The sequence below is a fragment of the Sphaeramia orbicularis genome, chromosome 17 (genome assembly GCF_902148855.1).
Source record: "Sphaeramia orbicularis chromosome 17, fSphaOr1.1, whole genome shotgun sequence".
Lineage (NCBI taxonomy): Eukaryota > Metazoa > Chordata > Actinopteri > Kurtiformes > Apogonidae > Sphaeramia > Sphaeramia orbicularis.
The window spans coordinates 9433847-9458331 of NC_043973.1; the positions used below are offsets into that span (position 1 = coordinate 9433847).

Sequence of the window (24485 nt, forward strand, 5' to 3'; positions counted from 1 at the left end):
CTCATAAAATGCTTTTCTAAATGTAGAAACAGCTTCTTATATGTCATCCGACCTTGAATGCTACTCAGTCTATTAGTCCCAGAAGTGTTGCTGACCTGGAAATCTATTAAAAGAAGGCATTCCTGCAGTGAGGCAACATAATAAATGCTATATGTAACATACTGTATGAGCTTCATACCAAAACGACTACATGTAGATGTAACCCCTCTGTAGCTGAAAACCAATTACTGTATTTTTTGTCAGTACTGTAACAGATCTTGCTAGTTGACTGACACAGCATGTTGTATACACCATAAAACTTACAAACACACACATCAAGATTCGGATTTATTCTGTACAGTTCATCTGAAACATTTCAACAATTTGGCAAAAACCTTCACAAACATTTGGCACAGAAAGTCAGCAGTAAATATATTCAGATATGTCATAAAACCCAGAAAACTGGATGAATGTATGTATAATCAGACAACAACAAAAACAAGTGTTCAACATGTGAAATGATCAGTGTGTTTACATCAGATCACAGGTAACATCAGGGTGAAGAGACATAAACCACCAACATACATCTGACTTCACCACCTTAGACAAATAATATTTACACACCGTTTAAACCTGCTTGATTTGTCCTACTTTTTAATCCGTATGTGCATTTCCACAGTCACAGGAAATGTGTTGGAAAGTCAGTGAAAGTTATTTTATCTGTGATCGACAGCATCCCCATGTTTCATTTTCTTGATGCAGTAAGCTGCACCCATCTTCCACTTCCCAGGTAGTTAAAACAAACACCAGTGAAGACACGCAACAGTGATTTGGCCCACATCTTTGTCAGCATGGGCTTTAACCACACATCATCATCATCGTTATCATCATTATCATCATGAGTGATTGAACAAGCTTCAGGTCCTTTTAAAGACTTTGAAATAGATTTGTCCTTCACAGTGCTGCAAACATGACAAACAGAGTAAAATTTGTATGAACAGATTTTTTGGCCCTTTACAAGTATTTACCAGACGATTCCTGCTCGTGGCTCATCCCTCACATGTGGTGCACTGTGGGTAATGTAGTTCACAGAGACTTGTGTTTTCCCAGCAGGCACAGGCTGAGACACTGCAGTAGGCCTTTCATCCACAGACAATGGGCCAGGAACAAGAGAAGCAGGCAGGCGCCGGCTGAACAGTAAACACCGATGACCGTGCTCTCCTCTGGCAGGAAACACTTGGATAGAGCGTAACTGCTGGGAGACACCGACGCCTTGGACAGGAGAGAAGAGTGGACAAGGGGAGAATATGGGTGCGGGGCTGGTAAAAAAAAACAGGTAGCCTCAGATGCCTTCAGCTAAGACAATCAAATATGGAGTGGTCTGTTCATGTTTTTACAGGTAAATCTAAGATGTGTGCCAACTGATGAATGTGGAACCACAGAGAAGAGACTGGAAACAAGGAATCAAAGATGGCATGGAATGGCAACAAATGTCACTCAGCACTGGAATCCAGCTGGTTTATATCATGAAAAATATCTATACAGACCCCAGCCGAAAAAAAAGTTATCTCGTAGATGTAACTGATCAGATATTTCTGATCCTTTCATTGGATAATTACTGCAGAGATGAACCCATAAAAACCCAAAATAACCACTGGCAACCAAAACCATCTACTGATCAAAAATGTTTAATGACTTGATCCAACAATCCTATCAATACATGTAAATAACTGGTGTAAAATGCAGTTTATCACTTTTTCATGGTCATCAGATATGACCCATTTGGACATTCAGAGGCTCTGAAGTCTTCCGCAACATTGATTCACCAGTAAAACCCATGTAATTTGATCAATGACAGTGGATGGAGACACTTGGTTTATGTTCAGTTAATGATGTATTTTACTGAAAACGTAACTTTTTCTTCAGTTTTTTTCTGTTTTTGATACAATAACCCTCAAGTTTAATCTGCACTTTTATGAACATCTACATGATCAGCAAATTAAATAATGGAAAATATCTGATTTTGACTGAAAAAAAAAAAGCAAAATACTGAGGATAGAAGTATAATAAATGGTAATACATCACTTAAGAAAGGTGAAATAGATAAAAAAAATCATTTGGGAACTGACTCAAAAATAGTACTGAGTCTTTATGGATTAATATGTTATAGACACCTACAGAAATCTAACTGATGCAGTGAGTAGTTTAAAGATTAGAGCATAAAGATTGGACTTAGTTTCAATGGAAAAAGGTCGTGTGGATTAATGAGTCTGGAGTGACCCTAGGTGCCTCTGAAAAATCCCCCCAAAAATGTCCTACTTTCTTTTCCTAACCACCTTTCCTTGACCTTGGTGGAAAACATCATGGGAAGATGAAAGGGAGAATCTGTTTGCACTTAAACTAGAGGGATGTTATGTAGGTCAGTCATGGTGAAATTACTATGTTCTGAAGATAGATGACAAAAAAACACATCTTGGATACTTCCCCTGGTGCATTCTTACCGTGCTGTTTAATGCAGGTTATAAATGTGAACAACACAGTAAAATTGTGATTTCATTACCAAGATCAGAACAGAAATAGACCTAAATAAGGGCTAACGCTTCACTACCATCAGTCACACTCATCATCCTGTCTGCTCATATTAGTCAGTATGAATCCTGAATAAGCCCAGTTGTATCAAAATACTAAATCTATGCAAAAAAAAAAGCATAAAGCTATTTATTATGTCTATAGATCTACCAGCCTACTCGTGGCCTTAAATAAATTTGCTTGTTGAATGAACCTTCATCTGCCTACATTTTTCATAACATTGTAACCACAGATACACCTCCTCAGCTTGATTTGGCTACATTTCTCTTCCTGCTGAGGATTCACTTCATGATGTTTGTGATTGAAGGAGCTGAAAATGAATCAATGATTTATCTATTGACTGTGAAGAGCTAACCATGCACTTCACATTTTACACCAATATGTGTTTAAAGTACAAAGCAGGTCATCATATTATACAGATGTGGCATGAGATGAAAATGTGCATCCTGTCTCTTATGGTAACCTTTTGTTTTTGAGAACAGACGGATGAGAGAACTATTTGGACACACCCACTGTTCCAGAGTGATGATGATTCTCCCATCATGCCTGGTGCTTACAGTAAGAGCCAGTGGGGTCAGTGCTATGATCTGGGGTTGGTTCAGTTGGTCATGTCCAGGTTCAGTGACTTTAAGTGTTCATAAACTGAGGTCAGCTGAACCTGAATACACTGAATGACCAGGTCTGAATATCAGTGGATTTTCTCTTCTATTTCCATGGCGTCAACACCAGGATTCGTCAGGATCAGATAGTGAAAGTGTGGTTCAGGGAGCATGGGGACATCATTTTAACACATGGACTGGACATTTGAGATGTGGTGGGGAAGACTTTACAGTTCTCCATTTTTAATAGAAGATATTGGAAAACAATAAATGCAACTCTGGATAGAAATAAATGTTATATTTACAGTGACACTGCAAAAGCATTGTGTGACATAAATGATGCCGCAGTGAATGCATCCTGTAATCAAAGATAAATGTAGTTCAATGAAATATTGTGTGTGTGTGTGTTTGACTGGGAAGAGTATATTTAAAAGGAAAAATTCAGTGTGAGAGAATATTACAATATTTAGGCTTTAGGATTTTAGATAATAATAATAATAATAATAATAATAATAATAATAATAATAATAATAATAATAATAATAATTGTGTACAGGCTAACTATTGTTTGATCGGATTGATACCGTCTGGCAGAACAGCTTTATAACAGATATTTAAGCTTGTAAAAGCTTCCATTTTAACTCTATATCTAAGGAAATACTTTTGGTGGCTAATTAAAAAAGCAAAACAACAAAACATTACTGAAAACCACTGAAATAAAAAGAAAATACATTGAAAACAAAGAGGCAGAAAAAACAAAGTTCCACATAGGTCTGAGGGTGAAAGTACTAGGACAGATCAGCTCATCTGTGACGCTCTTAATAAGTCACAGACTTAGAGTTTATATAATATCACACATTTTTGTGTGTATTTTTGTGCGTAATTAGTAAAAAGAAGTTTCCCTCTGGTTATTAAAGAGAATCAGTCTACGATGATGACTCCCAACTGGTGCACATACCCCAGGGCTTCTTCTGCAGCCGCTAGGAGCTATGAAAAGATCTAATACACTATCAATGTAAAATAACTATAAAACTGCACATTAAAATGAGTCACTAGTAAACTGGTAGGTGAGAGGAATTAATTAATTAATTAATTTTTTTAATTAGTGTTTTGGGAATTATGAGGAAAACTGATTTGTAGAAGCTGGAGCAAGTCAGATAGAAAAAATGCAAGGAATTATAAAACTATTGTTTAGTAAAGGTCATTAAAGATGTTCATTGTAATTTATATTCAATATTTTCATTTTATTGTACTCTTTTCTCAATTCTAGTTTTATTTGCTCTCAGTTTTGTCAATTGATGATACAAATCTACATACTCATTTTTTTTTTTTTTTTTTAAGGAATGACACATCTCTTATTTAACATTTCAGTTTGTAAAAGTGTTGTTTTTCTCCTAAAATCCTTTATCCTTTGTTTCTGTAGTTATCTGATCACAATGAGACTTTGCAGTCTTCTCACTCACCAGGATGAAGCTGGGGTTGTTTCGGTTCCTCCAGCTGAAGGACGGCACACTGATTTCAGGGTACTTGTTGTCATGGAGAACCTCGCATCCACTGTGGGTGTGGCCACTCAGGATAAGGCGGGGCTTAAACCACTGCAGCAGCTGAGGAGAAAGAGAAAAAAAACACAACCCAGATGTACCTCAGAGACCTGGCCGTTGCTGCCTGCTTACATCATCAGCCCCACCATCTGCTGTTTCCATACGAGCCTGTTTCTGACAGCGCACTGTTGTACTGTATTTTAATTGGACGAGGCCGCCTCAGAAGAGATTTGTGATGTGGGAGAGAAAGGAAGCAAAGCAATAGGGGTGGTGTGATCAGACTGCAGAGTGCTCACCCTCTGTGAAGCCTCCTTTGACAGCACGTCATACTTCTCTCTGAACAGCAGGTGTCGCTCTTCAGGCGGCGCTGCATCCTGGCCTGTGCAGCCAGCATCACTCACTCTGTACAGAGGATAGTGCTGGAGAGCAGAAATATAGAAAACAGATTTAGCTAACAAATACTGAGATGCCACAACTGCAACACAAATGCAAACATGAAAATGCTGAGATTATGACTAAAACTGGACAACATTTTTTTTTTCAGAAAACACTGAGTTTTTAGCTACTATCAGGCTTTTGAGTTTCCTGATATTATTCAGGGTTTTCCCTACACCTCTGTCAAGAGTTGTGTCACCTCTAGCTCATGATATGGGTCTGTAATCAAATAGAAATATTACTTAATTCAGTGGTTATAACAAGGAGGCATTTGATGAAACTTTCTTGCAGGGTGCAAAATGTTTTATTACACTAATCCTGTTCTTCTTCAAGACTTTGGCAAATTCTGCTGTTTGTCTAACTTGTTTGCGGAAAGATAATAAACCCATCTGTAAATCTACAATCACAGTAACTCATATATTGATTTTGTTCACATGTTGTGAAGTGTTATGTTGTGATACAGCAACAGTAAAACCCGTTACCGAAGATGGAAGAAATGGACTTTATTTAAGGACAGATTATATTGTCCTCTTATGTGGGAAGGAATTACCTAGTATAAACATCACACGGCACCACCTTTCTGTTTTTGGTTTGTTTGGTGTGTATTTTTTAACGTTTGTGATATTTACTTGAAAAGCTGTTTACCCAATGGTTTTAAAGAAATAAATACCTCATTTTCTTGTATCATATAATTACTGAAGCTCCTAAAATAGGTAAAAGGTTCGGTCCAGTTGAAGGCATTCTACCCCTGATGATGGTGGTACCACCTCCACCTCTTTTGGAGCCAGAAAATGTCCTTATAAATGGCTTTCACGTGGTATGTTCTGGACTGCTTTCTTCCTTTTTTTTTTTTCACTGAAACTCTAAGTGCTTTTTTTGACTGGTGAAACTGTAAAAATGAAAACCTGCATGTTTTTCAGTCTGTGGGTGTTGTACATCATTATACACATTTTAGACAAAAGGTTATCATTACATATTTAGTGCAAATGAAAATAAAAACCTACTGCGAGTCAGTGGATTTTGAAGGTCTGGTGTGTTAGGTTTGGGAGGATTTTTGAGGATCTGACTATAGAAATGGAATATTGTGTTTGTAATTATGGTTTCATTAGTGTATTATCACAAGAAAATGAAAAACAGTTTGTTTTCATTACCATAAAATGGTCCGTTTACATTTATAAGGGTAGAATGTTATATCGATATGTTCCTACAGTAGCTTTGAAAGAACTTCATCTGCTCCTTTTTTCTGTTTTACAGCGGGTGGCATCCACCGTTAAGAAGGAGTAAATAATCTATAATGTTTGTGTGTGGACCAAAGTTAACACCCAGCTGGGACTTGCATGTTGTTTGTTCTTAATATCCACTGGTGGGTGTGGGATTCACTTCACTACCAGATATCACAACATATTACACACTGAACCTTTATGTCAGGGGTGTAACTAACTCAGTTTAGTTCAGGGGACTAATTCAGCCCAATGTGATCTCAAATGGGCCAGACCAGTAAAATAATAAGCACAATAACTTTAAAAAAAAATAATAATCCAAATTCTTCTCTTTATTTTGGTGCGAAAGTTAAATTACTTTATGAAAATGTGAAAAACTTGAACAACCATGTACACCCTGAAATATCTTTTTTTTTATCTTTCTTTTAAAAAAAAAAAAAAAGTACAATTTCAATAATATTACGTCTCAAATTATTAACACTGTTTACAGATCACAGTGGCTGCAGAAAACATTTGGAATAGGCATAATATTGATAAAATTGCACTTATTTTTCTTAAGAAATTTCAAGTTTCTCATATTTGTTCAGGTTATTCACATTTAATGTAACAAGACAGTTTATAAATGTAAATATTTTCATAATGTAATTTTACTTTTGTCAAATTAGACCAAGAAGAAAATTTGGAGTTATCATTATTTATAGAGCATTATGCTATTATTTTAGTTGAGCACAATGAGCTGTATGTGGCCCCTGAACACCCTTGGCTGTTAGTATTTAGAGTGTAAGTTCTGCACTTTGCAAATTTATCCAGCGGGCCAGTTTTAACCGGCTGGCCTTATGTTTGACACCCCTCCTCTAAGGGGTCAACCCCAAACTAAGACTACATTGACATTGTGACCACTGACAGCAGAAGTGGTAATAATATTGATTTTTTCATTACAATGGTTCCTTTTAATGGGTTGGAAGTGAACGTTTAGTCTTCGAAGCTGATGTGTTGGAAGCAGCAAAATGAGCGAAAAAAGAAAGGAACTCAGTGACTTTGACCAGGTCCATATTATGACAGTGAAGACTTGATTAGAGCATCTCCACAACTGCAGGTCTTGTTGGGTGTTGCGGATCGGCGGTGGTTAATACCAACCAAATGTGGAATAAGGAAGGAGATCCCAATCTTAGGATAATTGAGCATCTGTGGGTGGTGTTGAACAAATACATCCGACGCTATTATAATGAGACAGTTAAGAATTTTTACCAGTTTGCCTGTCAGTGGTCGTAATGTAATGGCTGATTGGTGTATGTCCTTTGTATTTATGAAAAAAATAATGAAATAAAATGTCATTTTGCACGGTATAAGAGTTGATACTTTCTTTTCTGTCATGCATACAAAGTGCCCAACCTTCACATGGCACCAAAAATCTAGTTACAGCGCCCAAATATAATCAAAATAATACAGTTTCTTCTACATTGTCATCATAAACAAAATATTCTGTCTTCCTCCCTGAGGCTCTGGAAATCCAATCTGCTCCAATAAAGGCTCCCTTTCTGAAACACAGCTCATGTTTTTCATAATCATCTTACTGAGTACTGTATATCTCTAATGTCTTCATGAACAGGAAATAATTAAACTTATTTTCAGTTTCACTCAGATCACACAACAAAGTTTGTTGTCCTCTGGGGTGACATTAATGTTACTGAACTGTGCACATATAGGGATGTTAGATTCATTCAGATTGTTCATTGAATAAAAAGAAGAGCTGTCTAATAGCCATTTGGATGAAGAAAAAACTATCAAATGAAAACACTAACTTCATGAGAAATAAAAAGTTTTGGTCAGTGCGCGATTCCTTTTTTATTTTATGAGACTGTATGAACAGTACAAATTCTACACACTACTATTATGTGAATCAATTGGTCTAAAGATAAATATATATACAGTACTGTGCAAAATCTTATGCAGCCTTTAGATTTGTTGTTTTTGCAGTGTTGAAATGAAGATGCATATTTATTTCTCAGTTTCTTTTCTATAGATATAACAAGAAAATACAGGATATATGTGCACAGCCTGAAAACACACACAAAAAACGGAACTAAATGGGTTCTAAAGGTTAAAGTCAGTATTTAGTGTGACCCCTGACCCCATGACAAGACGCAGCAAAAACCATTAGAAACATCTGGCATGTGTTGAATGAAACCTGGAATCAAAAATCAGAAAGTGAAATCCTGAACAAAAAGATTAAAGACATGTCAAGTGTAAAAGGAAGGTCACACTAAATACAACCACTTTGTTTTAGAAGCTGTTTTTTTCACTGAAACTTATTTTTACTGCTGTGCTTATTACAGTAAAGTATATACTACAGTAAAGTATGTACAGCAGTAAAAACAAAAGTTTCAATGAAAAAAAAAACAAGTTCTATAAACCAAAGTGATCATATTTAGTGTGACCTTCCTTTTACACTTGACATGTCTTTCATCCTTTTGTTCAGACAACATGAAATTTTTGGCATTCACTTTGTGATTTTTTTATTCCAGGTTTCATTCAACACATGCCAGATGTTTCTAATGGTTTTTGCTGCTTCTTGTCATGGGGTCAGGGGTCACACTAAATACTGACTTTAACCTTTAGAACCCCTTTAGTTCCATTTTTTGTGTGTGTTTTCAGGCTGTGCACATATTTCCTGTATTTTTTTGTTGTATCTGAACAAAAGAGACTGAGAAATAAATATCCATGTTAATTTCAACGTTGCAAACACAACAAATCTATAGGCCGCATAAAACTTTTGCACAGTACTGTATACAGTATATTTACATCTGACAAATAAGATGAAGCTCATTATGGTGTTTTTTACTGAAGAAGTCTATATATCTTATCTACACAACAGTGATAAAATGCTGGCAGATATTATGTCCTGCTTAGAACTTGATAAACTCAGACACTCACTTCAACAATAGAGAAATATTGAAGATCCACATTTCAGATGGTTGGATTACTAGACTACTTGCTAACATCCCCCACATTAGTTAGTTATGAAACATGCATTTCCATTATTTTCAATATGTCCATAAAGTTGGAATACTTTTGTTTTCACATTCCTCTTTTTATTCCTATTTATACACATCAATAATCACCTTTGACTAGGTTCAATGATTATATGCTGAGTCCCACTATGTAAAAGACAAAAACTTAAAATGAAACTTTATGAAATGAGACAAAATAAGACGAAAACATAAAAAAAACTTGAGATAAAAATGACAAAAAAATTTAATAGACCTAACAAGACAACAATTACATAAAACAAAAACAAGCATAGCAAGACTGTAATGCTGAGTCCACTTCCAAACCTGTACTTTTTTCCTTTTAACACAGTAAAGAAGATCAATTGGTACTTATTTTTGTCTTTTTTTTGTACATAATTATACCCAAAATTCTTAGGAGTGAATATATACTACAAACTCTGCTGGAACTACATAGAGAATGTATATTGTTGCTCATAAAGTTGGAAAAATGTTGTTTTCACATTCCTCTTTTTATTCCTGTTTATTCAAATCAATAATCAGGTTAAAGGATAATATGCTAAGTCCCAGTTACACTTTATCTATCAAAAATAAATCACATTGTCACAATCATTTCATGAGAAGAGGTTAAAATATTTTAACATTAACTTTATGGGCAACAGAGTATTTAACTTTAGGATTAACACAGTTTAATGACAGTGGAGTTTGTTTTCCTGTTAGTCTCTTTCTTTCTCCTTTCTATTTGGGTTTTTCCTTGTCTGTATCTCTGCTACTGTTCTTGATATGTAACATTGTTAAGAAAATTAAAGTTTTAATGAAAAGATACTGATTCAAAGAGATCAACTTCTGTAGATTTAGGATTAGACCAAACCCACAGTCCTTGTTCTGTGTCAGTATGAGATTTCAGTAGATTATCTTTAAATTAAGTTTATATATTAAAAATCTAAAACTGTTCAGTGTCAAATTCATCATTTTCTGTCTTTACCCTCCAGCGAGAACACAAATGAACTAGTTGGACAATTTCAGTGCTAACCCTCATTCTGCTGAATGTGTTAATCTCAGTTTGTGATAAGAAGTGGAGCTGTAGAGTACGTCCTACAGGTGGAGGCTGTTTGTGCAGTTTACCTGTAACATGATGGGGGGTGTGGGAGGATAGAGCTGTGAACCTTCACAGCTGTCTGTCCCGCCGCCGCCCGACTGCGAGTTCTGCACAGAAGACCACATCAACTATTCATCAGCCGTACTGTCAACAAGCTCACGCAGAGTCTGCAAGCATGTGCTGACATTTTTAATTTCACATCACCGCATCGCTTTGGTTCCCAAATTCAGACTGAGAGTGTTTTTCTCAAGATGCAACACGCTTTTGCAAACAATGAATATGTAAAGAGCCAAACAGGTGTGCCTAGGCTTTCAATATAAAGCCACAGTCAAAATGCATCTTTATTTTCCTCTTATTCACTCGGGCATCTTTCACATTTGACGGGCGCCAGCGGCAGAGTGTGTTTTATGCGCTGACAGTGAGAAAAGTGTGCTGCTGACTTCCAAAAGCATCCACACCTGAAGGGAACAGTTGAGGTCTCTGGAGAGTTTGATCAGCTCCTTCTCCACCGACTGGCAGATGGGACAGCCGTCGCCGTGCAGAGCCACGCTGTTCACCAGCAGGAAGCTGAGGAGAAACCACACCACAGGCTTCATAAAGCTGCACACAAAAGCATCAAACATCTGCAGAACACAGTGATTTTCAAGATCCTGTTTGATCAGCACTTTGAAAGAAACTTCAGATGGATTTGACTGTACAGATACTTTACTATTGTACTACAAGAGCTAAATTATGCATTGGTAGGTGTTAAAAAAGTCATTTAGATTAGTTATAAGTGTGTTTCCCTGTGCCTTTGCCTGAGGGTAGCTGCGATAGGCTCCAGTACTCTGCAACTCTCTAGACTGATTTTTCAGGGGCCACATTCACCCAATTTGATCAGCAGTGGCCCGGACCAGTAAAATAATAACAAACTAGCCTATAATGATAACTAGTAATGATAACTCCAAATTTTCTCCAAATTTTTCTCTTTGTTTTAAAGCAAAAAAAAAAACAAACCTTAAATTATGAAAATATTTACATTTGCAAACTATCCAAACAAAAAAATTCTTGAGAAAAATAAGTGCAATTTCAATTATGTTAAGCCTTAATTAACCATTTATACATGTGTATTACGGATCAGACTGACACAGACACAACACATTTAGTAACTGGCAGAATATTGTTAAAACTCCACTGGATTTTTATATACTCGTTCGGGTTGTTCACGTTTTATTGTTAAAAGATACTTCGTTAATGACATTTTTTTCATAATTTAATGGTTTTTTTGCACTAAAACAAGGAGAAAAATTCGGAGTTGTCATTATTTATAGGCATAATGTATATTATTTTTTTCAAATCATTACTTATAGATTATTATGATATTATTTTACTTCAGATCACATTGGTCTGTATGTGGAACCTGAATTAAAATGAGTTCATCACCCTTGACTGCTAATATTTTCAATGTAATTTTTGTACTTTGCAAATTCCTTTTGTGGGCCACATTGGACCCTTTGCTGGGCTGGATTTGGCCTGTGAGCCACACGTTCTCTACCACCCTGCTCTAGAGGATTATATGGCTCATAAAATGAATGAATGAATGAGCATCATCAATATGACAAATTTTGGAGTCTCTGGAAATCTTTACTTTAGGTTCTTTTGCCTGAAAAAGCAATGGCTGTTTCTATTATTGGGTGTTTGTTTTGAAAATATTTATGATCTATGTCAGATCTTTGTGTGAATCACACAGAGGAAATGTATATTAATGTATTTTATTTTTCTTTTCATGTTTCTACTTTCTGAAAGTTTAGAGTTAAATCTTTATGTGTTGAAATGTTTTGTTTGTTTGAAACATGGAAAACACAAAAAATTATATGTATATAAATAATGAATGTCATTACTTGGAATAAGGAGGAGTTGCTTAAATTGTAGTTTAAAAGGTCATACATGTTTGAAAGTTACTTGTTGGTTAGTTTTAAGAAATCTAGAGTACCCACTGGAATAATTTTTTGCTTAATACAAGACAGGATTATTCATTTAAGTAGGTCTGTTTCTGCAGTGCATGTAGCAAATTATGTATCTACTGACTCTTTAAAAAAGTGATTAATGATATTTATTGATACAATTACTGCACATGGAGTTATGCTCTGGTTTTTCCTCATTTCATACATATTTGTATGACTTTTTTTCAAGTAAAATGTAAAACTTTCATTTATTTATTCATGTATGATGAGTTGGTGAATCTTTAAAAGATCAAAACGTATAACTGTAAAAAAGCTGGAGAATGAGAAGGCAGAGAAAAGCCTACAGAATTCCATGGACAATGAAAAACATTTGTAAAAAACCATTGAAGTTATAAAATATCTCCATCGATAATCATAACCCCCTTTGACTAGCCTCAGCACAAAACAAATTCTGAACTCACAACACACCATCAGTGCACCAGTTCATTTTAGTCGCTTGTATGGTTGTGACATTCCATGATTTGTTATGTTTTTATACATGATGCACAATTTTTGTGACGAACTGGACTGGATTGATATGATGATAATGACAAGTATCTACCTTTCATGCACTAAAAGAAGAAAATAAGGTATTTTCATCTTCTTGAAATTGTTTTTCATTTTCTATCTATTTCTGGATAAATTAATGTTTTCCATGACAAGTTATTTTAAGAGAGTGCATTATCTACATTTAACCAGCAGCTAAATCTATTGTTTACATAACATCCAGCAGAGGTACAAGATGGTTTTCTTCATCTTAGGATTGAGACACATTCACAACTTCTTTGTTTGAGAAAATAACGTCTAGCTTGAGTCTCATAGTCACAAATTAGGCATCTACTGGATTAAAAAAACAGTAATTAAAGAAAAAAAAAATGCTCTGTTTTCGCATGGATTTTTCATCATTTTGTACATTATTATTTATAATTTTAGTAGTAAAATGTTAAAATTGATCACACTCTTTTTACCACACTACAAAAAAGAATCTCAGCACACAACAAAAAGCTGTTGTCTCTGGGAAATGGGGGAATTAAGGAAAAGAAAAGAAAATTAATCCCTCCAAGCATGTTTTATTTTAAAATTACTGAAACTATATCTAACATTGTCTATGTTAGATACTGTAGCTAATACTGAACTACATTTAACCACTAAGAAGGGACTAGGGTTTGCATAAAATCCCAACACAGGAACAAGATACTTCCTGTTCTGTTTTTGTTTGAGGGGTTGCTTAAATGTTCCTATTTTGTTCTGGTTTTAAGGCCCATTATGTTCTTTCTCTGCCTAAACTTTTATTGTTAATACAAAGACATATTTTTTTGTTTAATAGCAGACAATTTGGTGTCTATGTAAGTGTGTGTCTGGCTTTCCGAGGGGTATGTGCATTTGGAGTTTGGACTATTGTGATCCTGTTTATCCTGCAGGTCATCATGTTGCATCCTCTTGTCACTCACTTGACCCCGTTCTTGGTGACGATCCTGGTGGAGGAAGCGTTGAAGACCTTCTCAAAGCGCTGCAGCTTGAACCAGTCCATCCTGTGGAGGAAGACAAGTCCATTCATCACATACCGAGACACACAAACACAAAAAAAACGCCACCCTGCTGCACAGTCTGTCACGTCTGTCACACTGCTGTTACATAAGAGCTGTGCCATTTCACTTCCTGCTGCACGAGTCACATCAGAGCATATATGAGCCAAAGCTGCATGGCTACATAATCCCACATTTCTGAATCACAGGCAGGGAAAAAATGAATTTGTTCTCTCAGCAAAGCTTAATTTTCTCCCTCTGAGAAATGAACATTCACTGCTGTCACACACACTGGAGTTAAGACATGATAACGGCTATATCTTTGCAAAAATAATGCAATAGACACCAATACCACAAATGCACAGGCTCAGTAACGATAATAACATTGAAACACAAGCACAGATAACAGACATACTGAGCTCATGAAGCCAAATCAAAAACATTTGTTCTGTTTCCCCCTACATGAACTCTAAATAATGGACTTGTTTCATTCAATTAGGACTTTTTTACTTTACTTATTTTACCTTCAGGCCTAAAAAACATATTTCCCCTCAGCCATAATAGATACATTTCACTCGATGGACTGTGTAATTATTAAAAGGGTTGTGAAGCAGAAGAGTTGGGATTACGAGATGTAAATGTAGCTTCAAAGCTTTTTTTTTTTTACAGTTTTATTTTCAGGGAGGACACCTTTAAAGCCTGTTACTAAGAACAGGGTGTGGATTTATCTAAAGTATGCATTGTCTGTCTGGGGATTTGTTTGAGTTTCACATCACTCTGTTGTTGCCTTGATACTGACATATAGATCTGTGAGAATCTTTGTGCATAAACTGAAGTTGTACCAACTCAGACGCAAGTCATGGGAAAAAAACTGTATTGTAAGTTTAACACAGACTGGGAGTTGGGAGCAATGTCAACCTGAAACAAGTCATACCTGTTCTGTCATTATGTGTGCATGTGTGTCACAGAGTAAAACACATGATCTGTTGGGTAAGTCCAGAAAGATTCACTTTATTAGCCATATCCAGTGCAAGTTTGGAGCTCGATTATGCCAATCAGTGGTTAAATTGGCTTTTGTGAGGAGGGGGAGCCTTTGTGTTGCCTACAGTCGATGGCCATCCTATTTAATGAGCACCTACGTTATTGCCCTCACATTGCCCACAACTTATGTAATACATTTTGTTTCTTTTTTTTTTCTTGGGTTTTAATGTGTAGGCTGTGTGATTGAATAGTTATCTAAGCAATGAGAATGTTAATACTTTTCAATTTATTACCTTTTTAATTTTGTCATGCAACAGTAACAAGTTATTTAATTGCACATTACAAAGCTGCATGAAGAAGATAAAATCAATAATCATTACAGCAGATACATTGAACAGTAATCTATGCCTCATACAGTTCAACTTCAGTTTGTCAGAATACAGTCTATGGTCAATGCAACATGTAAAACTAAAGTGAAATTAGCATGGGTAAAATGTTCAGGCATTTGCTCCTGCCGGGATTTGAACCACAGTTTCTCACACTGCAGTCTGTAGCATTACTTACTGAGCTATCCAACCAAGGAAATAATTGGAAGTAATGTTACCTAATGAGCTATCTGCTGATATATGTTTTAATCTATAGTGGTGGTACCATGGTAGATTATTTTGTCTTGGTCAATTTAAAAGTAGTTCACAAGCTGAAAAAGTGTGGTCAACCCTGCTGTAGGCTCTAGAATTCAAGGATCTGTTTCAAACAGATTATGGTTGAGATAAGCGGCACATTGCTGTTGATGTACTGAGATCCTAGAATCATAGAATGCATTACAACGTGATATCTGACAATCCCATGTAGCTGATTTGGGTGTGTCTTTGGGTAGTCTTGCACTTATTCAACCTCATAGTTTATAGCATTTATCAGGAGATGAAATTGAATAACAGAAATAGTAGAGGGTGGTTTTACATTAAAGGGAGAGGGAGCTGAGCTCTGGTGGGGTTTGTTGAGGACCTAAGGAGGCAGAGCTGAGCTCCGGTGCGCTCCGGCCCAATTTAACCGACGATGCCAATGAATATGTAAAGCCGCTGATAGGACATTATTGGCAGAAAAGGTCATTTGGAAGTCCCTGTCTATCTATGCCTACCTCGGACACACCTTCACATTTGCACTTTCATTTCACTTTATCCAAACACTGCCGTACTTAAATCCCTACTTGACTACAGAGCTCATTATCATTACATCAGTTCCCAGGAGAGACTGGTTTTAGACAAATTCCACACTCTAACATTGAGGAAGACTGGTTTCCGGCATTTCCTGTCACACAGCTGAAACTGGCCTCTACTTTTAACATAAACAACACTTGTTTGACCGACTCGTGCTATAAATGTGTATGTAAACATATGTGCTGTACTCAGGTCTCAGCTGCAAATGAGGTCTTGATCTCAATGGGATAATCTGACTAAATAAACAACACAGACAGAAATAAAGAACTTGTCTCTCACAGTGGCTGATAGATATCATTAGGCTTCTCCACGGGAAGTATTAAGCATGATAGAAAATAATAGCCATAGGATTATATTGATCTCTTTACAGTTTTATGTTCAGTTCCAGATATATTGATTAATCATCCCTTTTTTTAATCATTTATTTGGGGAATTTTTGCCTTTTTTGACAGATGCTGTAACAAGAAACAGGAAATGAGGGGGAAGAGAAAATGCAGGAACAACATGCAGCAAAAGGAACCGAAAACATGGTGAAAAGGCCGTGGTCCACAAAGCTCCCTCTGTCATCCCTTTCAATGTGATCTTCACTGACCCACATGCATTTATTTACGTATGGATCACTCCAAATCACACATCCACTTCAACTTTAAAACATAGTTCACTTACATATCAACTGGTTAATCAGGTATTGTCTTTTTCTGCTCTGTGCTACTGTTAGATTAGATTAGATTAGATTAGATTAGATTAGATTGGATTAGATTGGATTAGATTAGATAGAACTTTACTAAGCCCTTGAGCAGAGCCCTCAGGAAACTGAGGTTCCAATAGCAGCACAACACCAAATTTACACATAAAAAATATAAGAAAATAGTAATAACAATAACTATATTTTAAAAATTTTGTGAAAAATAGGCAATTGTGCATTGGAAAGGACTAGCAGAAACAACAAATAACAGTAATAATAATAATAATAATAATAATAATAAATAACTGATGTGACTGAAATAACTGAAATGATGTTGTAATATTATAATATGCACTACATACAGGTATATTAGTCTAATAAACACACGCTAAAAGATATAATAAAGTGACAACAGTAAAAGTAGTCGTAATGCAATGTAAGTAAAAAGTAATATACGTATGTAAGTAATAGTAATAATAATAACAACATAACATACACTGTTGGCCATAAAGTTGGAATAAAATATTTAACTTCTTCTCATGAAATGATTGTGATTTATTTCTCATAGATAAAGTATAACTGGAATCATTTCACCTGGTCAAAGGTGATTACTGAGGCGTTTAAATAGAAAATAAAAGGAATGTGCCTAAAAAACAAAATTATTCAAAATTTATGGGCTACAGCATAATAAAAATCTACTCTTGTTTGACATGTGAGAATCTGAGAATCTGACCTAAAACTCATCATTAATACATGTTCTGTAACTCCCACCAGTTAGTTCCTTCTCACTGCATCGAGTTGAAATTTGTTCTGAACATTCTCGAAACCCTGTGGATGATTTTGAAGCATGTGTTTGTGTAAAAAGTTATTGCTGAAATCATGTATAAATAAGTTATTGCATCTTCAAGATTAATTTTTTTTGTCACTGAATTTTGATATTTTGGTGTGTGGTATTATTATGGTTCATTTATAGGATTTCAGTAACTATGATTTACATGAGTGGATGTTGTAAATGACTCTTACAACACATTTCACACATTTCAATCCAGTGAAAAAGAGATTTAGAAAACATACACTATTTTAAAGTGGAAATTTCAAAACTAACAATGTGTAGATTGGAGTGTGAAATGGAAGTTTTCATATCATTTTGTTCAAGAGAAATCCAGGACATGTAATGACCCATTTCTGAACAGAATAGAACTGAGTGTCTTTTCTGTTGAATTATTCTACATTTGCTGAAAAGTGCATATTTTTTTATCTGACTTAACTCTGAACTTAAAAAACCAAGGCTTAAAACTTCCTTGTGACTCATAAAATAATAGTATTTTTAAATTTTTTTAGTTTTTTTTTTACAAAAGTATGTAGAGGGTGGATTCTCAGAGGCAATGAGTACATTACCATGGTGCCATCAAACTGCTTTTATCGTGTGTGTGTGTGTGTGTGTGTGTGTGTTAGTCTGTGAACTTCAGGTTTTCTGGGACCCTTACCAAAGGTTTCCTCATGGGTTATGTAATAGGGTCCAGGGGCCTCATGTACAAACACTTGCGTGGATTTCACACTGACACCTGGCGTACGCCCAAATCCAGAAAAGTCTGAACGCACAAAAAAATCCAGATGTATAAAACTGAGCGTATGCCTGAATCCAAGTACATTTCCTTTATTCATCCCAATCAGCGTGGAATTGAGCGCATATGTTGGAGTACCTGACTCCTCCCTCTCCACGCCCACATTTAAATATGCAAATCAGTATAAACGGGGTCTGCAGGTGGGATTCCCTCTGGGATTCCCCTGTCTGTATGATCAGATGATGACGTCAAGGTGGACGCGAAGCGGAGGTCAAAACAGGCGGAAGGAGAAAAGAGATGAACTGAGACTGAGCAGAAAGTTGACAATATTGTGGGTGACACTGTTCTCACAGGGCTGACGCGGATCACCCCCAAGGTAAACATACATTTAGTATTTGTGTAACTCACACATTAGTTCATTCTACGGGTCATACAACAGTCTGATCACAGCCAAACAAGATAAAGGTTCATGCGTGATCATGTCAGGATATCAAAGAGGAAATCAAAGACTTTGACTCATGTTTAATCACTCAAATTATTATTTTCCAACAATGAGACAGAAGACGGTCAGACGCAGTATCATCCTCCTGTCACAGAGGCTTCCTGTTGACTCCCCAGCGTTAGCCGGTCCTCCGGTCTGCCACAGCCCACTGCTGATGCCCGTCTGACCGGTGTCCAGAAGACCTGCATGGGTCCGAGCTGACCCGAGTCACATTAGGACATCGTGAGGACAATCGGCGGAGTCAATGAGCAACTGGACCGACTAATAAATGTTTTCACAGACATGAAGACTACATTAAATGCATTTATCAACCAGTGAATTTTGGGTCCTTGTCTCTTTATATGGTTGTTGCTTAATGTCCTCCCGGGCAGGATTGGCATTGATGGATACAGGGTCTGGTTGGTTCTGGTTCTGGTGGTGGATGTGCTGCTCTAGCAGTAGGATGACGTGTCTGTGTGTTCATTGTTCATCCGTGTATCTCTGATGTGCCCATCAATCGGAGGAATGACCTTTGTTACATTATTAACAGTTTCCCAGTGTCACCTCTAAGTGTCGCCAAAGGTTCCAAAGCACTAGAAACGTGCGTACGCCAGCTATGGACTTGGTGTGAAGGACCGCACATTTCCACGGTCATTTCAGTCTTTATACATCTGAACATGAGCGTGGAAAAGGGCGTACGCCAGGTTTCTGTGCGTACACACGCTTTATACATGAGGCCCCTGGTCACTCTGCTTCCTGTGTTTACTGAGTCCACAGTGCAATAACATGTTTGTATTGGCATTTTTTGGAGGCTGATAAATGTCTTCACCAGTTTCTCAAATGAGAAACACAAACACACATTGTCTTTATAAGCACACCTAGGGAGGAGTTGTGTTGCCAGGTACGTCTGTAACTAGGACACTGAATATTTATCTTGAAAATCAATCATATCTGACTTCTGTCACTTCACAGGAGTCAAGAGAAGCACATCCGGCTCCTTATTTTACCAGGAATGTCTGATCATGTCGCCTTATGCAACCTTCAATCTCCTCTGAGGACTTTGACCTAAAATTTTATCAAAGACCAAAGGTTATGGAGTAAGACAATAAAACATTAATGCTGTAAAAGTGGTTCTTACTCGTAATGGAATCCGATATCGTGGTTTCCAACTAGTACGACCAGTTCTGTGTCAGTGGAGTGTCTGAACATCCTGTGGAAGCGGCGCACGTCGTCCTCCCAGTGCTGCAGAGACACACAAACACAGCTGAAGCAGGTTTAAGGAAAACTCTCCTGAGACTCAGCACCGGCTCCGAGGAGGAGCCCCCATGGGTGACCGCCTTCACTCAGATTCTCCTTTATTCAACAGCACACCTGCAGGGGTTGAAGCTGCACAACAGAGATTTCTAATTGCATCGGTTTATGTGTGTCTTGAATGTTTTTCCTGCTGATGTGTCCCCACATGACTCCCCTGATGCTACTTTTAATTAGTGCTGAAGCAATAATTTGTTTTCAGGTTCGTCACTTAGTTACTGGAGTCATTTATTAAGCAAGAAATTAAGTGACATTTACTGGTTGCAACTAAACAAAAGTGAGATTTATCAGTTTTACGTCACTTTAAATTGAGGCCTCTGGCAAAGGTAGCAAAAGGACAGTCTTTGTTTACATCGGCAGAAATAGAAGTACAGATACTGTGTAAAAACAGACACAACACTTGAAATTAAACCATTCTCATGCAAAATAAAATCAAAACACCAGACAACAATAATTAACTGCACCAAAATGCAAGTTAGTTTTCATTGTCAGAACCTGAAACACGATAATGCCTTTTCTTTCTGGTCCAGCTTTTCTTTCTCATTTGTTTCTCTTTGTTCTGTTCTTACACAGTTTTTGTATTGTTACATCTTTCACATCACTTTTGTCTTGTCATGTCTTTTGCACTTTTGTAGTATTGTTATGTCTTGTTTTGTTGTGCTGTCATGTCACATCACTGTCATCTTGTTATATCTTGTTTAAGTTTTTACGCTGTTTTGATCCTTTTCATCAGTTACATCCTTTATCTTATTTTCACCTTGTAACATCTTCACACAGTTTCTTTGTTGTTACATCTTTCATGTTAATTTTGTCTCATCATGTCTTGTGCGTTTTTAGTTGTTTTTTCATCTTTTGCTACAAATTTTACTAATTTTCATTATGTTACAACTTGCTAAGTCTTCTAACATCTTTTTTGTCAAGTTACACTTTTACGATTTTTCTTCTTTTACTTTGTTTTCCCCTTGTTACATCTGTACAGTTGCTTTGTCGTCAAACATTTTTCATATCATATTTGTCTTTTGTGATTTTTTTAGTCATGTAGTCATATCTTGTTCCATCGTTTACATTGTTACGTCATCTTATTCAATTTTCATCTTGTTACACCTCATTATGTCTTATTACATCTTATTATTGTCTTGTCACATCTTGTTAAATCTTTTACAGTTTTCATTATGTGACTGCATATGTGTTGTTTAGATCTTGTTCCATGTTTGTGCAGTTTTTGTGTTTTTACATCTTTCACAACATTTTTGTCTTGTCTTGTTACATAGTTTTCATCATGTTATGTCATTTATGTTGTTTTCATCTTGTTACATTTTTCACATAATTTTTAGTTTGTGATGTCTATTCTGCTTTTTCAGTCTTGTCATGTCTTCTTCTGTCATTTGCATTATTGTTGTCATTTTGTGTCCTTTCCATCTTGTTACATCTGCTATGCTGTTTTCTTCTTTAATGTTTATTTTGTGTTATTGAAGGAGTCTTTGATTTCTCTTGTCTTTATTTTAAATAAGCCCTAACTCACAAAATCACATAGGCTACTTGAGTTGTTTTTACATCTTGTTACGTCCTGTTGTGTGTTTTATATTGTTTTCATCCTCCTACATTTGTCATGTGCGATGTACACTGATGGATACACCAAGGGTTCATCTTTTCTTATGTGCTACTGACATTACATACATACATTTAGGTGTGAAATAATATAAAAGAAAAACAGTGGAGAGTTAAACAAAAAGAGGCAAGAGGCCTGTTTGGAAAATGTAAGGAGCAGAAAGTGCAGAGTTAAAGGAGAGAACTAACAGAAATACAAATACCCAAGAATAGTCAAGGTCCCAGACAAATGTACTTATGCAACAAAGTATGCTCTCTATTACTTCCCACCTCTGTATTCTGGGAATATGTGCTAGTACTCACATAGAACACACAGGATTACAAGTATTTCAATAAACCGATGACTAGTTTCAGGGCTGGTTTCATCTGGTTTGATGTCTACATTTGTTCCTTTGTCTCTGTGTTGTGTTCTCAGAACAAGCACAGGACAAGATTTGACAACCATGGGTTAATTTCCCTCATTTTTACAGTAAATAGACAAAAGAATTAACTGAATAATGATAAAGAAAACCCTCGATTAATCAATAATGAAAACAATCCTCAGTTACAGCCCTCATTTGACCTGTTATTTATGTCCAACAGAACCATGCAACCTGAACCCTGATGGATGCTCTTCACTATTTCTGAACATGAATAAATAATTGATAGAGAACATGATCACTGGAAATGAAAAGACGAGTCAAATCGACTCTTTTCTCGTGCCTAATTTGACACATCCCAGATCTACTAATAGCTGTGGGAGAATTCCCAGAGGATGAACCGTGGAGGGCTGAGAGATGCAGGCTGCGGCTACTGTTGGTGTTTTCTCCAACCTGCAGACCCCATGATGATGAGGATAATGAGGATGATGATGGTGGTGATGATGATGGTGACCGGGGAGCAAAGGCCTCTGCTCTTGCATGCACACAACCTTATGGTTTCCTCACAAAAACCAAAACCACCACCACTACATCATCCTCATCGTCATCATCACAGTCAAAGCAAGACAAAGCAGAGGCTGAAGGAAGAAACGGCAGCTCTACCTTACCTTCTGCGAGCTCCACTTGCCTTCGTCGAAGATATCCCCGAGAATAAACACGATCTCTGGCTTGAGCAGCCACAGAGCGGTCTGGAAAGCCCTCTCCATCTGCCATTCCCTGCGCGTTTGGAGACAACAAGTCGGTCAGCAGCGTTTTGTGTTGTTGTTGTTGTTGTTGTTGTTTATAGTGATCTCCTGCAGCAGCGGTGCATAGGCTGACTGATGGAGATGGAGACAGAGGGATACATGGGAACAGACAGGATTACCTCCTCAGCTTGTCGAACCAGTGTCCCCCGACGGCTCCGAGGAGGTGGGTGTCCGACAGCACCATTGCGCGGACCGCGGTGTCCGTCGGCCGGCTGTCGATGTCCTCTCCCCCCCGTGCATGGCTGATTTTCGGCCAGGAGCACTTGAAGATGGTCGGGAAGTAGATGAGATACTCGCAGAAGAAAAAGGCGCCGCTGACCACCAGGATCAGCACCACCGCAACCATCCATCTGGCGCTAAACCTCGGCATTTCTCTACGATTCGGCGTCCGGGATGCCCTGAACTGGCGCACTGGAGAGGATGGAGCTGTCCATGAGGCATCTTCCCCTCTTCCACACCGGAGTGTTTAGGTTTCCAGCTGGATGATGCTCATGGCACGTTTAGGTCAGACTGAGGTGGATAAATTAAAAAAAAACAAAACAAACACACACACAGAGCTCCGGGTTCAGTCCGGATGATGCAGAATATGAGACAAAAAGTTGAAAATGTCTCCTGGTTGAGGAAGAGACACCCGAGTGAGCGATAGTCAACTGAGGTTTCACTGTCTCAGCTGCTCTGAGCCTCGACAAGGTCCACGGCATACTGCACTTCCGCTGCCGGGGCCTCCACAATAAAACTAACCCACGGAAAATACAACACACCGTTCTATCAAGGAGTTTTCTTCTTTCTTCTTCTTCTCCTCCGTCTTCTTCATCTTTATCTTCATCATCATCTTCTTCTTCTCCTCCTCCTTCTTTTTCATCATCATCATAATCATCATCTTCTTCTACTTAAGTTACATAACAGTACATATGTTGAAGGCTGTACATTTCAAATGCTTTAAATGTGCAAAAATAGTCACAAAACTGAAAAAAAAAAAAAAAAAAATCTGTTAAAAGCTACTCAACACCACAACCTGTTCTAATAAGATTTTTGGAAACAAATATCTTTGCTTTTTTTTATTATTCATAATTGTTACTATTATTAAGTTAAATATTTAACATAGACTTTTTTGAAATAACCTTAAAAAAACTTGTCTGTACTGTACTGTATGGGTTGATGATGTGTACGGAGGTTCAACAGGAAATTTTAAAGTAAAATACATAAAAATAATAAAAAATAATAATAAAAACAAACAAGCAAACACCTTGCATGATATTGTGGTGTATTCAGATGTGCCCAGTAAACTCAAAAATCTCTTCTTAAAAGTTGTGAAAGGGAAAGTTTATATTTTCCTCTTTCCCTACATTCAAATTATTATTACTATTATAACATAGGGTATATCATATACCCTATGTTATAATGATAATAATAGTTATTTCATATACCATATATGAAATAACAGTTGAGAAAGTTGTGTCTACTATTTTTATATTACACAATATGTTTTATATG

At 36.8% G+C, this 24485-nt stretch overlaps 1 protein-coding gene across 1 annotated transcript; it reads right to left on the reverse strand.

The window, feature by feature from the left end:
* Positions 1-314: 314 nt before the first annotated feature.
* Positions 315-23686, reverse strand: mppe1 (metallophosphoesterase 1). The gene is made up of 9 exons (XM_030160865.1): positions 23111-23686; positions 22854-22962; positions 20046-20149; positions 13904-13984; positions 10929-11037; positions 10497-10577; positions 5005-5127; positions 4631-4771; positions 315-1251 (listed from the first exon to the last, which is right to left on the reverse strand). Exons 1-9 carry the CDS (start codon positions 23359-23361, stop codon positions 1066-1068), a joined length of 1185 nt encoding a protein of 394 aa, XP_030016725.1. The 5' UTR covers positions 23362-23686; the 3' UTR covers positions 315-1065.
* Positions 23687-24485: the final 799 nt, after the last annotated feature.